The following is a 13813-nucleotide window of genomic DNA, read 5'->3' as shown; positions in this document are numbered from 1 at the left end:
CGAAGTTCCTATAAATGTTCTAGACACAAGAGCTCCATGGGCTTCCCGGTTGGTAAAAGACATCAGTGTACATGGGAGGGTAGTGCATCCCTTTCAGGGACATGGAAGCTTTGCAGTCAGAACTCTCTCAGGCCTTACCCAATGGGTCTCCTCATTTCTATCCTTTTTGATATAATAAAACTGACTGTAATTGTAAATATAGTGCTTTCTGTGAGTTCTGTGTCGTTCTAGTCAATTATCAAATCCAAGGGAGAAGTAGGATATAATAGGTTGAAAGTGAGGAGGGCCTCATGACGCCCAAGCTTGCAGCTGGTATCCTGAGGGGGAAATGGGGGAAAAAACTGAATTTGTAGCAAGCAGGTCAAAAGTGAGGGTGTTGGGGAACTCCCAGGCTTGCAGCTCGCATCTGAGGTCTTTGGCAGACTTGGCAGTGTCCTGGACTGTGCCCTTTGTCTTGCAATATCTGACCTTGTGAGGGTCAGAGGAAGAAGTGCTACACACGGAGCTGGTGTCAGAACAGAAGTGCAACAGAGGAGAATTGAATTGGAATTAATAAACAGATTGAATTGACTCTCTATAGCGTGGTGTCAGAGAAAGATTTGAATTTCCTAGCATAAGGTAAAAATTAAAGGATTTGACTACATTAAAGATTATTTGCAACAAAAGAAATCACAAAGTTAACAGCCAGAAATCCAATTTGCAGAACATATTTGCCGTGCCAACAAGGATTTAATAATCTGGACCAGGGGTCAGCAAGTTTTTTCTGCAAATGGCCTGATACTTAAAATTTTGGGCAACTACTCAACTCTCCACTACTCATCTGTCAGTTTGTTGTACTGCGCTGGCTTTTGTGTTGCAGTGATGATATTGTCACCAGCATTTCAAATACCGGCAGAGTCACCCATGGTGGACAGAACTCATCAGAGCTTCCAGACTTAAGAAAGACTAGGAAGAAGGACCTGGCGATCTGCTTCTAAAATAATTGGCCAGTGAAAACCTTATGAAAAGTAGCAGAATATTGACTGATATAGCGCTCGAAGATGAGCCCCTCAGGCTGGAAGGCACACAAAATACTTCCGGGGAAGAGCTTCCTCTCAAAGTAGAATTGACCTTAATTATGAGGATGAAGTAAACCTTTCGGGACCTTCATTTGCTTATGTGGCACAACTCAAAATGAGAAGAAACAGCTGCAAATGTCCATTAATAATCTGAACGTGGAATGTACAAATTATGAATCTAGTAAAATTGGAAGTTATCAAAAATGAAATGGAACACAAAGAGTGATATCCTAGGCAGTAGCGAGTTGAAACGGACTGGTTTTGGCCATTTTGAATCAGACAATCATAGGTCTACTATGCGAAGAATGACAAATGGTGTCGCATTCAATAAACAATATTCTGTCGTAATCAATAATGTTTTCATTGGCTAATTTTCCGAAATAGATCTTCAGGACTTTCTTCCCACTAAGCTCCACTGAAACCAGTCTACCACAAGTAACCCTGCTAGTATTTGAAATACTGGTGGCATAACATCCAGCATCATAGCAATATGCACACCACCACAGTACAACAAAGTGACAGACAGGTGAGATATATTAAGTGTATTTTAAACTTATAGTACATCTCAATTCAAACTAGCCAGCGTAACCTTAGAAGAAACTCAATGGAAAGTCAGACTCCCAGCATCACTATCCATCAGGTGGCGTGAGCAGAAAGGCTGGAGCCATTCCTGAAGGCTTTTTTTTTTTTCCCTGAATTTCCCAATCACCAAGTTCTATTAATTTTATCTCTTGCTAAAAGTCACTTCTTTCCATCACCACCTCCTGCGGCCATCTTTCTAGTCCAAACTACCATCATCTTTCAGTTGATACTTTGCAATCACCACCTAATTGGACAGCCTAAGTTAACACCAATGAGTAACATCATGATAAACGGAGAAAAGACTCAAGTTGTCAAGGATTTCATTCTACTTGGATCCACAATCAACAGCCAAGAAAGCAGCAGTCAAGCAATCAAACGACGCATTGCACTGGGTAAATCTGCTGCAAAGAACCTCTTTAAGGTGTTGAAAAGCAAAGATGTCACCTTGAAGACTAAGGTGTGCCTGACCCAAGCCATGGTATTTTCAACTGCATCATACGCATGTGAGAGCTGAACAACAAATAAGGAAGACAGAAGAACTGACGCCTTTGAACTGTGGTGTTCATGAAGAATACTGAATATACCATGGACTGCCAAAAAAGCGAACAAATCTGTTTTGGAAGAAGTACAACCAGAACGCTTCTTAGAAGCAAGGGTGGCAAGACTGCATCTTACATACTTCGGACATGTTGTCAGGAGGGATCAGTCCCTGGAGAAGGACATCACGCTTGGCAAAGTACAGGGTCACTGGAAAAGAGGAAGACCGCAATGAGGCGGATTGACACAGTGTCTGCAACAATGAGTTCAAGGGTAACAACGATTGTAAGGATGGCGCAGGACCAGGAAGTGTTTTGTTCTGTTGTGCATAGGGTCACTATGAGTCTGAATGACTCCACCACACCTAACAACTTAACACCCTAACTCAGAATGTATCAATTCTTCTTTAGCCTTCCTCATTGGCCAGCTTTCACATGCATATGAGGCACACCTAAGTCCTCAAACTGACATCTTTGCTTTTTAACACTTTAAAGAAGTCTTTTGCAGCAGATTTGCTCAACGCAATATATTTGATTTCTTCACTGCTGCTTCCATGGATGTTGATTGTGGATCCAAGTAAGATGAAATCTTGACAATTTCAATATTTTCTCCGTTTATCATGATGCTGCTTATCATTGCAGTTATGAGGATTTTTGCTTTATGTCCAGGTGTAATTCATACTGAAGGCTATAGTCTTTGATGTTCATCAGTAAGAGCTTCAAGTCCGCCTTCAGCAAGCAAGGTTGTGCCATATATGCAGGTTAAAAGTAAAGTATGTATGTCCCCTCTCCTTTGGCACAGGAATGAGTCACACTCCCAAATACTGAATTTCCTGAAAAACAGGTTAAAAAGTTAATACCACGGTGGGGGGAATGCTTATCAACATGCCAAAGGTCAACATACCATTTTATGTAAGTATACCTTTCTTTCAAACTGCAGTTCCTTGAGGCAAAAGGAGATGGGGTGGGGAATGACCATAAATTGCTGCATCACTATCTTAATTAAGCATTTTTCCTAGGGTTTGTTGGCCACAGAAAAAAATTAAAACTCAAATAACGCTCTTGGCGAGGTATACGCCTCGCGTATTCGCATCTCAGCCACATCCAATACAACATCGAATTAGGTGTGAATTCTCTAGTCAGTCCTGTGTTAACTATCTAAAGAGTAACTACTCAGAGCCATCCCTCTTAATTACTATTACTTTAGAATTGGAATAAACTTCCATCGCTTTCCTAATTTCTTTAAAAGGTCTTGGGGCAGCTCATACAAACTTCTCACTGAGTGGAAAGCAACTCCTCCTTCCAAGAAAACCACAATAAAAAAGGCAGTTTCGGGGAAAGGGAAGAGTAAGGAAAGCGAAAAACAAATCCCCAAGGAGAAAAGGGCTGTGGAAGCTGGAAAAAAAGGGAAAACTTTCACACTAAGACTTCCGAAATTCCTATGTCAGGGTAAGACTTTCAAGGGTTCATTTTTCACTGTAGGAAACAGTGAGGAAATTCAGCTCGGAAGGTTCACTCACTAAGAGAGAAAGTACCGCTGTTCAGTTTCACCAAACCTCACCACAAAGATGGCGGTGGGACGAAGCCCCTTTTCTCGCCGCCAAGGACTCTCGCCTCACATTTCCCACAAACCCCTCCGTGCGGCCCCGCTCTCCGAAACCCGCCCGGCCGGTCTACCGCCACTGCGCACGCGCGAGGCTACGTCACGTGCGCTCCTGGGTCTCCGCGGAGCTGGCAGGAGTGGCCCTGCCAGCTTCCGCCGCCGCGTCGCTTCAGAGTTCGGACAGCGCGTTCGTGTTGCCTCCGTCACCGGGGGGCAGCCAGGCTGCACTGGGCCGATTGGGGAATCGCACAGCGACTAGACCGTGGGACTGCGTGGGGGCCAGTGACAGCGGGGAGCCGAGCGTCCCGGGCCCTGAGCGCGTCTCCTCCGGGGGGCCTCGCCCTCCTGCTCGCGGGGTCGGGGCTCCTGCTGCCGTTGCTGGCGCTGCTGCTGGCGGCGGCCAGGATCATGTCGGGCCGCCGCTGCGCCGGCGGGGGCACGGCCTGCGCGGGCGCGGTGGTAGATGCAGTGGAGCCGGCCGCCCGCGAGCTGTTCGAGGCGTGCCGCAACGGGGACGTGGAGCGAGTCAAGAGGCTGGTGACGCCGGAGAAGGTGAACAGCCGCGACACGGCAGGCAGGAAGTCCACCCCGCTCCACTTCGCCGCAGGTAACCGGGGCAGCGCCGCCTCGCCTTGCTCCGGACCCCACCTGCGCCTCCTCCCCAAGCTCCGGGGCCCTCAGGCCCGGAGACCAAACACAGTGCTCCTCTGTCCCCAGCCTTTCCCCCCAGGACGCCGGTCTTGGAGATCTCGCTCTTATTGAGTGGGGATTGAGGGGATTGGTGGCTGGGGGGAGCGTGCCGCGCTCGCTGCAAGTTTTTTGTTGTTGTTGCTTTGGCTTTGTTTTGTTTTACAGTATCAACAATACATGTACCAACTTCCGGTCTTGCTATTCTAATAGGCCTGTACACACAAGCAAGAGTAGGAATGTAGTAAGCCTTGTGATTTGAAAAACTATTTCCAGAATCTACTGTTTTCTTGCAAGTTCCGCAGCCGAGTTGCAAGCTCTCTTACCATTCCTTGGGTTAAGGTTTTAATGTTGTTGGTTGCCATAGAGTGGATTTCGTCTTATGGTGACCCCATGTGTGCAGAATAGGACTGCTCCGTAGGGCTTTCAAGGCTGTGACCTTTCCGAAGCAGATTGCCAGGCCTGTCTTCCTGGAGACCCTGGGGGGTTCAAACCGCCAACCTTTTGGCTGGTAGTGGAGCACTTAACCTTTTGTGCTACCCGGGGACCAAGGTCTTAAAGGCCTCTGTAAAATTCAAGGAAGTTATTTAGTAGGACTGGCTTTCTTGGCAGTTGACATATAAGCGTTAATTGGTCACCACTCATTAGCAAGCCTCTGGAGAGAATATTAGTGAAAATAGGTAAGTTTAGGAGAACTGAGATCTGACTTAGACCAGTTGGCCTTGTTAAGTCTCTGCCATACACAGGAGTTGAGCTGGAAAGTAGGATGAGAGTAGAGATTGTGTGGGTAGGCTAGCTGGAATCTAGAATTTAGGTTGAGATTAACTTTGCTCCGTCCTGAGGTTCAGATTGTTTGAATTTCTTTTAATATTTATTAAGTTCACTTTACATAAACGTGTGTTAAATTTAATTGAAAATTTTAAAAGAACTAGACTTACATAAAGGAGTTAAGGTTTTCACTTTGAGAAAGATTGTGACTATCTCTAATTATCAAGTGAGCCATGCATGATTGAAAGCGAGAGTAGGTTCTCATACCTTTGATTATCCTGGTTTCTTATTTCGTGTATTACATGATAATTTTAAATAGTTTTTTTAAAAAGTAGAGGGATACATTTTAAAGCATTCCCGATCTTTTGGGGCAGGGGTGATGAGCAAAGTTTTCCTTATTCATAGAGAGTGCTTTTACACATTCTACCGATCGGAGGCAGTCCCTGGGTGGCACAAATGGGTAAGCATTGGACTGCTAGCGTAGGAACTACAAACTCAGAGGCGCGCTGGAAGACAGGCCTGGCGAACTGCTCCTGAAAGAGCACAGCCTTCAAAATCCTTTGAAGCAGTTCTATTCTGCACACATAGGGTTGCCATGAGTCTGAATCGACTGGAAGGCAACTAGCAACAACCAGTTGGAGATTTGTTTGCTTTAATCTGCAACCGTTTTAAAATATAAATAGTACCAGGAGGCATAAGGAGCCCTGGTGGTACAGTGGTTAAGGTGATTGACTGCTAACCGGAAGGTTGGCGGTTCAAAACCACCAGTGGCTCCGTGGGAGAAAGAAGTGGCAATCTGTGTCCATAGAGATTTGTAGCCTTGGAAACCCTATGGGGGTCACTGTGAGTGGGAATCGGCTCAAGGGCAGTGGGTACCAGGAGGTATGCTTCCTGATCAGTTTTACCTTTGTTGAGTTCCCACTGTGAAGAATCTTTGAGAGAAGGCGGCTTGGGGGACCACTGGTGGTGGACAGTGGAAGGGGAAGGAAGAAAGGGACTAAAGCCAGATCTCACTTATTTAGCCATTTTGCCTGAAATTTTGATGGTCATTGCTGCCTTCGTTCAGCTAGTTTGGATTGCCCTGTTTGAACATGTAGTCAACATTTGAAAAACTGATTTGGCACAGTGTCATAACCAACTGATACTTAATCCAAAGGGTAGTGTTACTTAGATTCTGTTCACTTGATCTGTGGATAAAAATAACCAAGGAAGATCTTAGTTGCTACCTTTCAAGAATTTGGTATATTAATGAGTTCATATCTGAGAATAGTAATATTTCAAGGTTTAAGGTTGAGGGATTGTTTTATTGACCTTGTTCCCTACCTCCAGCCCACCCCCAGTTCTGTCCCAACATTTCAAGGTACCTTTTACATAGATTTCTTGCTGTTTTTTCAAATTAAAACAGAAAAATTAATATTTTAAGAACCGATCCACCCTACAACTTACCCACATTATCAGGTACAGGTCTTAAGGTTAAGAATTTAAAGTATAAAAAAGGGAGTAACAAAAATTATTCAGAGATCTGTATTTCAACTGGAAGTTTTAAAAGTCTACATTTAAACCTAGGTGTCTAACAGACTTTAAAAAAAAAAAAAGCTCTGTGAGATCATTCCAAGTGATTAATAAAAGAGAACCTATTTCCTTAATTTTTAAATAAGAACATCCAGCTGCATTTTCTTCTGCTATGTGGTGAGGACAGCTACAGCTGCTAACCAAGAGGTCAGCGGTTCAAATCCGCCAGGCGCTCCGTGGAAACTCTGTGGGGCGGTTCTACTCTGGCCTATAGGGTTGCTATGAGTCGGAATCAACTCGACGGCAGTGGGTTTGGTTTTTGTAGGTAGTGAATTATTAGTGTTAACATGCAGATAAGTGTACTGTTGGAAGTTCAGCAGAGGTGGTGGTACTGTGTAACTGCCTAACTAAGCAGTTTCTTGTGTTTCTCCACTACAGGGTATGCTTTGAAAAACACCCGTTCTTTTTGACTTTTTAGCCAGTTAAAGTTTGGAGTGTTTTTTTAGGGGGAGGCATGTTTTTGGTTTGTTTTGTTTTGATTCCTAGAGAATATTAGGAGTGACAGATCTGTGCAGATCACAGAAAATGAATTGTAATAAAACAGTTTAGAAAAAAAAAATTGGTCTGTCTTTTCATCTAAAAAATTTATTTCAATTTAAAGACTAATCAGTCACCAGCCCCAAAGGAGTTAAGTTCTTCTGTTATTAAAAAAGGTAGTCATAATAAAATAAACAGGATTGTTTCTTCTGTTAGGTACTTTTTATTATTGAACTTGGTAGGTTATATGCTTCTGGATAAGTGTGATTTAAGAAGTTATTTCTTACGAAAACAATTACTCTGAAAATTGTTTCCCCTTTAATCTGCCACCACCACTCTGCCCTTCCCCCATCCGCCACACACAGAGGAAACGAATGATTTTTTTAATGATACATCACAAACTTGCAGAGGCAAGTTGGTAGTAGGGAGGCTGCAGCTCTAATTTTGCTAAAAGCAAGAGCATCTGAAATTCTTGACAGTGAAATTGCCTAGAAAACAGCAGATTTCAGTGAAGGGAACTGCTTCTGTGAACTTATTTCTGAAAAAAATGAAGAGATGACAAACTTTGGAGAAAGTCATCTTGGTGTCCCTTGGAGCAAAACAATGAAATACATAGCATTCCCTGGAGTCTTGAAACTCTGCAAGAAGGAATGGTAGAATTCTGTGGTTTGATAGTCTTAAATATTCTTTAACGTCTGCAGAGAAGTATTATCTAGTAAAGAAAAAATATAAAACCTTTTATTAGATTCAAGGAGTCTAGGTATATATATAAAAAAAAAAAAACCCATCGCCATTGATTCAGTCCTGACTCAGCAATCCTGTAGCACAGAGTAGAACTGCCCCATGGGGTTTCCAAGACTGGAATCTTTAGGGAAGCAGACTGCCACATCTCTCTCCCATGGAGCAGCTGGTGGGTTGGAACCGCTGACTCTTTGGTAAGCAACCGACTACTTAACCACTGTGCCTCCAGGGCTCCTTTCCAGGTATGAAACCAAACCGATTGCCCTCGAGTCGATTCCAACCCATAGCAGCCCTGTAGGACAGTAGAACCGCCCCATAGCGTTTCTAAGGAGCAACTGGTGGATTCAAACTGCAACCTTTTGGTTAGCAGCTGTATTGCAGTGCTCCTTTCCAGGTATATAAAAGGTTGTGAAAAGAGAGATGATGTATAGGATATGTTATGGAGAATAAAATGAAAAAGTGCTTGCATCGTAGAGGTCTAGGTAAACAAGGTAACTCTTTGGGGCTGTGTCATGGATTGAATTGTGTCCCCCAAAAATATGTATATCAATTTGGCTAGGCCATGATTCCCAGTATTGTGTGATTGTCCACCATTTTGTCATTTGATGTGATTTTCCAGTGTGTTATAAATCCTACCTCTATGTACATAAAAAAAAAAAAAAAAAAAGTACATATATGATGTTAATTAGGTGGGACAGGTGGCAGTTATGTTAATGAGTCAGGACTCAATCTGCAAGATTGGATTGTGCCTGGAGCCAGTCTCTTTTGAGATACAAAAGAGTGAAGTGAACAGAGAGATACGCGGACCTCATACCACCAAGAAAGCAACACCTGGAGCAGGATGCATCCTTTGTACCCGTGGTTCCTGCGCAGAGAAGCTCCTAGTCCGGGGAAAGACTGATGACAAGGACCTTCCTCCAGAGCCGACAGAGAAAGCCTTCCCCTGGAGCTACTGCTCTGAATTTGGACTTGTAGCCTACAAGACTCTGAGAGAATAAATGTCTGTTTTTTAAAGCCATCCACTTGTGGTATTTCTGTTACAGCAGCCCCAGATAACTAAGACAGAGTTTGGTACCAAGAGAATGGGGTGCTGCTCTAACAGATACCTAAAATATGGAAGCGGTTTTGAAACTGTGAATGGATAGAGGACGCAGAAGGAAGTGAGGAGAACTGTTAACACCAGAGACAGCACAGATGGTGAGAAGCAGCAGCAGAGGACCACATGCAGCAGAGCCAGGAGACCAGCGCCAGACGGTGCTGGAGCCGACCCACAGAGTGAGAGAGTTGAGCGCCTGTGCACAGGAGTCTTCCTGGTGGAGTGGAGTGCCTCCAGGCACTTATCAGTGGAGCTGGAGAGCTTTGGAACACAACCCAGCAGGGCACTTGCAGGTGTGAGGCCTGAGGGGCCGAGAGACCGAGGAACCAGGAAGCAGAAGCTGAAGAGACAAGGAACACAGGAGGCTGAGCTGCCTCAATCTCAAAGGATATGGCTACAATTTCTGGGGTTTCGAAAGATGGAACCATGGCCTCTGGTGTTTCTAAGGGTGAAGTCCCCACGGAGGTGGATTAGGAGAATGGTGCACCTCAAGCCAAGGGAATGGAGTTGCTGTTCCAGTGGGCCTGGAAGGCAGAGCTGAAGCCCAGAGCCAAGGGACCTCCACTCAGAATCTGGAGAGTGTGGCCAATACCTAAAGTCTGGAGGAGAGGGCCATTGTGTAATTGGTCTCAGAGAACAGAGGATTATTTTCAAGCCTTAAGGGCTTTTTTTTAAGGGCTAATGTAATGTGTTCTGCTGACTTGCTTGGTGCCTGTTACCCCATCTTTCCCTCCAATTTCTCCCATTTGTAGTAGAAATGTCTAGGTTGTGCCTGTTCTGCCATTGTACCTTTGGAAAAAGATAACTTGTATTCTAGATTTCACAGATAAAGGGGAATTTTTGGATTTTGGACTTGGGGTTAAGACTTATGCTATGATATGATGAGGTGAATGTGTTTTACATGTGGCAAGGGAATGTATTTTTGGGGGCCAAAGGGTGAAGTGTCATGGATTGAATCGTGTCCCCAAAAAATATGTGTATCAGTGATTCCCAGTATTGTGTGATTGTCCACCATTTTGTCATCTAATGTGATTTTTCTGTGTGTTGTAAATCCTACCTCTATGATGTTAATAAGGCAGGATAGGTGGCAGTCATGTTAATAAGGCAGGACTCAATCTACAAGATTGGATTGTGTGTTGAGCCAGTCTCTTTTGAGATATAAGAGAGAGAAGGGAGTACAGAGTCATGGGGGCCTCATACTACTAAGAAAGCAGCACTGGCAGCAGAGTGTGTCCTTTGGACCCAGGGTTCCTGCACAGAGAAGCTCCTAGTCCAGGGAAAGATTGATGACAGGGACCTTCCTCCAGAGCCAACAGAGAAAGACTTCCCCTGGAGCTGACACCGTGAATTTGAGCTTACAGCCTACTAGACTAAGAAAATGAACCTCTGTTTGTTAAAGCCATCCACCTGTGGTATTTCTGTTACAGCAGCCCCAGATAACTAAGATAGGCTGTGTTTGTAGGATGAGGATGAGGATGGCGCAGGACTCGGCAACTTTTCGTTCTGTTATATGTAGGGTTGTCAGAACCAACTCAATGGCAGCTGACAATAACAACAATTAGGCCATGGAGAAGTAGCCCAGTATACATTGGACCAGTCACACTGAACTTGGGTTTTATATTCAATTGTGTGAATTGTGTATAAGAGAGAATTTTATTCAGAGGAGGGAATTGGAATTAGAGCATTTGGAATTTATCCTACAGACAACAGGTACAAAGACTGGGGTTGCTTATTCTTGAGATGAAAGAAGACTAAGGCTAGACTGTGTTAGTGTTTCACATGTGGAAAACCATCACTTAGAAGAGTTAGTAGATAAAGTTTGTGTGGCTTTAGCAGTCAAAGCTCGAACGTGTAGATGAAAGATTACAAGGAGTAAGACTGCCTTTAACAATCCATTCTCCATGGTGCTGGCTGGAAGTATCCAAGCAGAGGCTGGGTTGACATCTTTCAGAGATGATTGGGCCAACAGGTCAAAATCTGACTGGTATAAAAAAGTGGAATGAATACCCCAGTGATACAACTGAAGGTTTTGACAACTCAGCTACCAAAAATATGGGAACGTTTGTGATTACTATTCGTATATTTTCCTGAATGGTACTATGAAGGTATCTAATAACTTTTCAATAGCATTTCTTTCTGGCTATAGTCCAACATCATAATAATAGAAGATGCACAAGCCATATCCACATTTCATACCTAGGACTACAATTATAGATTATTGTTTTCAGGATTGATTTTTGCTGTGGGAGATAATTAAATCCTACATCAGCAGAAAATCCCAATATTAAACAAAGACCAGTCTATTCAAAGCCATCTAAAACAACAGAATCTTTCTTAGCTCATAAAATCTAGTATATAATAAAGACTTGAGGTACATCTTTTTCCTCAGCTCTTGTTGAACCTGGAGGTAACAGCTAGTTTGGAGTACTCATTTTAGTACTCCTCCATTTAGATTGTCAAAGTTATATCACCCCAGAGGCCATGGCCTTTTCCTTTGCAAGTTTCTTCTAGTGTGGCCAATACATACAGATAGTGTATCTCTCCAAAGTTGAGTTGGGCAAAGCCTTCTCCCTTGTATTCCTCATTCTAAAGAAATAAATGTGTAAAAGCTCTTTTGTGGATCTTAGTAAACTAAATTTAATAGTAAATGAGAAGTTTAAAATGACATCCCTCAGAAGAACCTGTCAACAAGAGCCCTGGGTATATGTGTTAAAGCTGAAGGCTGGTTGCTTTATACATTCCCTTCTTCCAGACCACAGGAGCTTTCTGTTTTGTGGCTTTTGTTAACATTTTATGTTTTGAACTTTTCCTTCTAACAAAGCCCTGTGTGACACCAGCCTGCTTTTACATTGGCAAGACATCACCATCATTTCATAATGGACCGGTTGTGTCATCAGTGGCCCATCTCAGGGCAACTTCCTGAGTCTAAGTTGGTTTCTCTGTAGTGACTTTAGCTTTCTGGTATCACAACTTTCTAGAAGCCATTCTAATGAAATCATGTTTCCAGTGTAGCAGCAAAATATACTGTTAACAATAATCATAGTTGACAAGACAGTTCCTGGGACTCCTAAAACTGGTGGCACCTAGATGTTAATGAAATTTGACAAGAGGGAAATTAAATAGACTGGTTTTCTCAGTGGTCACAAATCAACTCTGTGCTTTCTCTGCGGGTCTTCTGCTTGCTATTCACACAAAATACTCAACATTCATTGAATATTTATCAAGCTGCACTGTGTGTCAGACACTGGCCTTGCCCTTATATAAATGGTGATGAGCAGAACATAGTACCTGTCGTAAGGTGACACAGTGTATTGATCAGTAAATCTACCTTCCAAATATCCTGCTTTGCTTCACTGTCAGTGCTTTATGTTGTTATTGTTGTGTGTGCTGTTGAATTGCTTCCTACTCATAGCAACCCTATTGTACAGAGAAGTGCTGCATGGGATTTCCTAGGCTGTAAGTCTTTACAGGAGCAGATTGCTAGGTCTTTTCTCCCACAGAGCTACTAGTGGGTTTGAACCACTGGCCTTTCAGTTAGCAGCCAAGCGCTTAACCATTGCACCACCAGGATTCCTTAGTACATTCAAATTCAATGTGTGATTTCATCAGGATTTTCACACACAGAGCAGTGATTGGAGATGAGCACCATTTCAGAATTATAAAATAATCCACAATGTGTCCTGATTAGCCATGACCACTAGCTTTAGGCCTCTGGTTCCTATGTAAAGAGGTCCTTAGGATATGGAGGTTCATATTAAATATAAGGATATGCCTATTCATGTTTTACCTGGCCAGTGAGAACATGATCAAAATATACTTTGCAAAGCTGTTTTTCTTCAAGAAATGGGTATTAAACAGAGGAGCTTTGAACTATTCTTGAGACCGTAAGAATGGAGATTTCATCAGGGATTAGCCTTTAGAGTTTGAGAAGCATCTTTAAGTTTCACCAAACTCCCAACAGTGGGAGATTTTAATTTGAAATAGCTACCTACTGAATAATTTCTTTAATTCCAAGAAGTGGCTTCAAACATGAAAAATCTGACACCCTTCATTTACTGACTCAGGACAGCAACATAACCTCCACTCACATGTAATAGTCTGTCCAGTGAAAACATGTTGATCTCTGCTGTCAGTCTGCAGGCTGGTTTCAAACATCTTAATGGCTAGGGAACCCTGTTGATACAGACTCATTGAAGTAGAAGTCACTTGTGTCTTGGATTGTCAAAAACTGTGTCAACAGAATTGGTTTGACCCATTCTACCCACATCTCCTCTTCAGTTAAAACTTCACTTTCAGTATTCAGTCATAGTCAGTGTTGAAACTATCTTTTTAACAGTTAAGCAGCCATCTTTTCCTCCCAGTGATATTTTGACAGAAGGCAACTACTTGACCTTTCTTCAGCTGGATCATCAATCCTGTGGAACAGACATCTTCCTAGTTTTTATGCTATCTTTTGATGTTCCACTGTAGTTATTTCTCTGCCTTCCTTACTGTCCTTTTTCGGGGAGCTAGCCTGTAATAGTCACCATTTTGATTACTTCAGATGTGTGGATTGCTGCTGAAGAAATAGTGATACTTTTTCTGCAAGTGTTTGGGTACATGAAGTAACTTTCCAAAGGGAGAGATACCTTTACTAATTTTTCTTTATTTCTTTATTCTGAATTCTTTTCTCTTATTTTCTAATTTAAAGAGT

General features: G+C 43.0%; 1 protein-coding gene across 3 annotated transcripts in view; it reads left to right on the top strand.

Annotated features, from left to right (window-relative positions):
• The first annotated feature begins 4172 nt into the window (after positions 1-4172).
• Positions 4173-13813, top strand: part of TNKS2 (tankyrase 2) — a 61059-nt gene continuing 51418 nt past the window's right edge. For all 3 annotated transcript variants that reach the window (XM_003409237.4, XM_023546928.2, XM_023546927.2), the window contains exon 1: positions 4173-4386. In XM_003409237.4, coding sequence (XP_003409285.1) covers positions 4188-4386 — 199 coding nt within the window. In that variant the 5' untranslated portion in view covers positions 4173-4187. The remainder of the gene's footprint in view (positions 4387-13813) is intronic.

The sequence above is a fragment of the Loxodonta africana genome, chromosome 16 (assembly GCF_030014295.1).
Source record: "Loxodonta africana isolate mLoxAfr1 chromosome 16, mLoxAfr1.hap2, whole genome shotgun sequence".
Classification (NCBI taxonomy): domain Eukaryota; kingdom Metazoa; phylum Chordata; class Mammalia; order Proboscidea; family Elephantidae; genus Loxodonta; species Loxodonta africana.
This window is presented reverse-complemented; position numbering and strand designations above follow the sequence as displayed.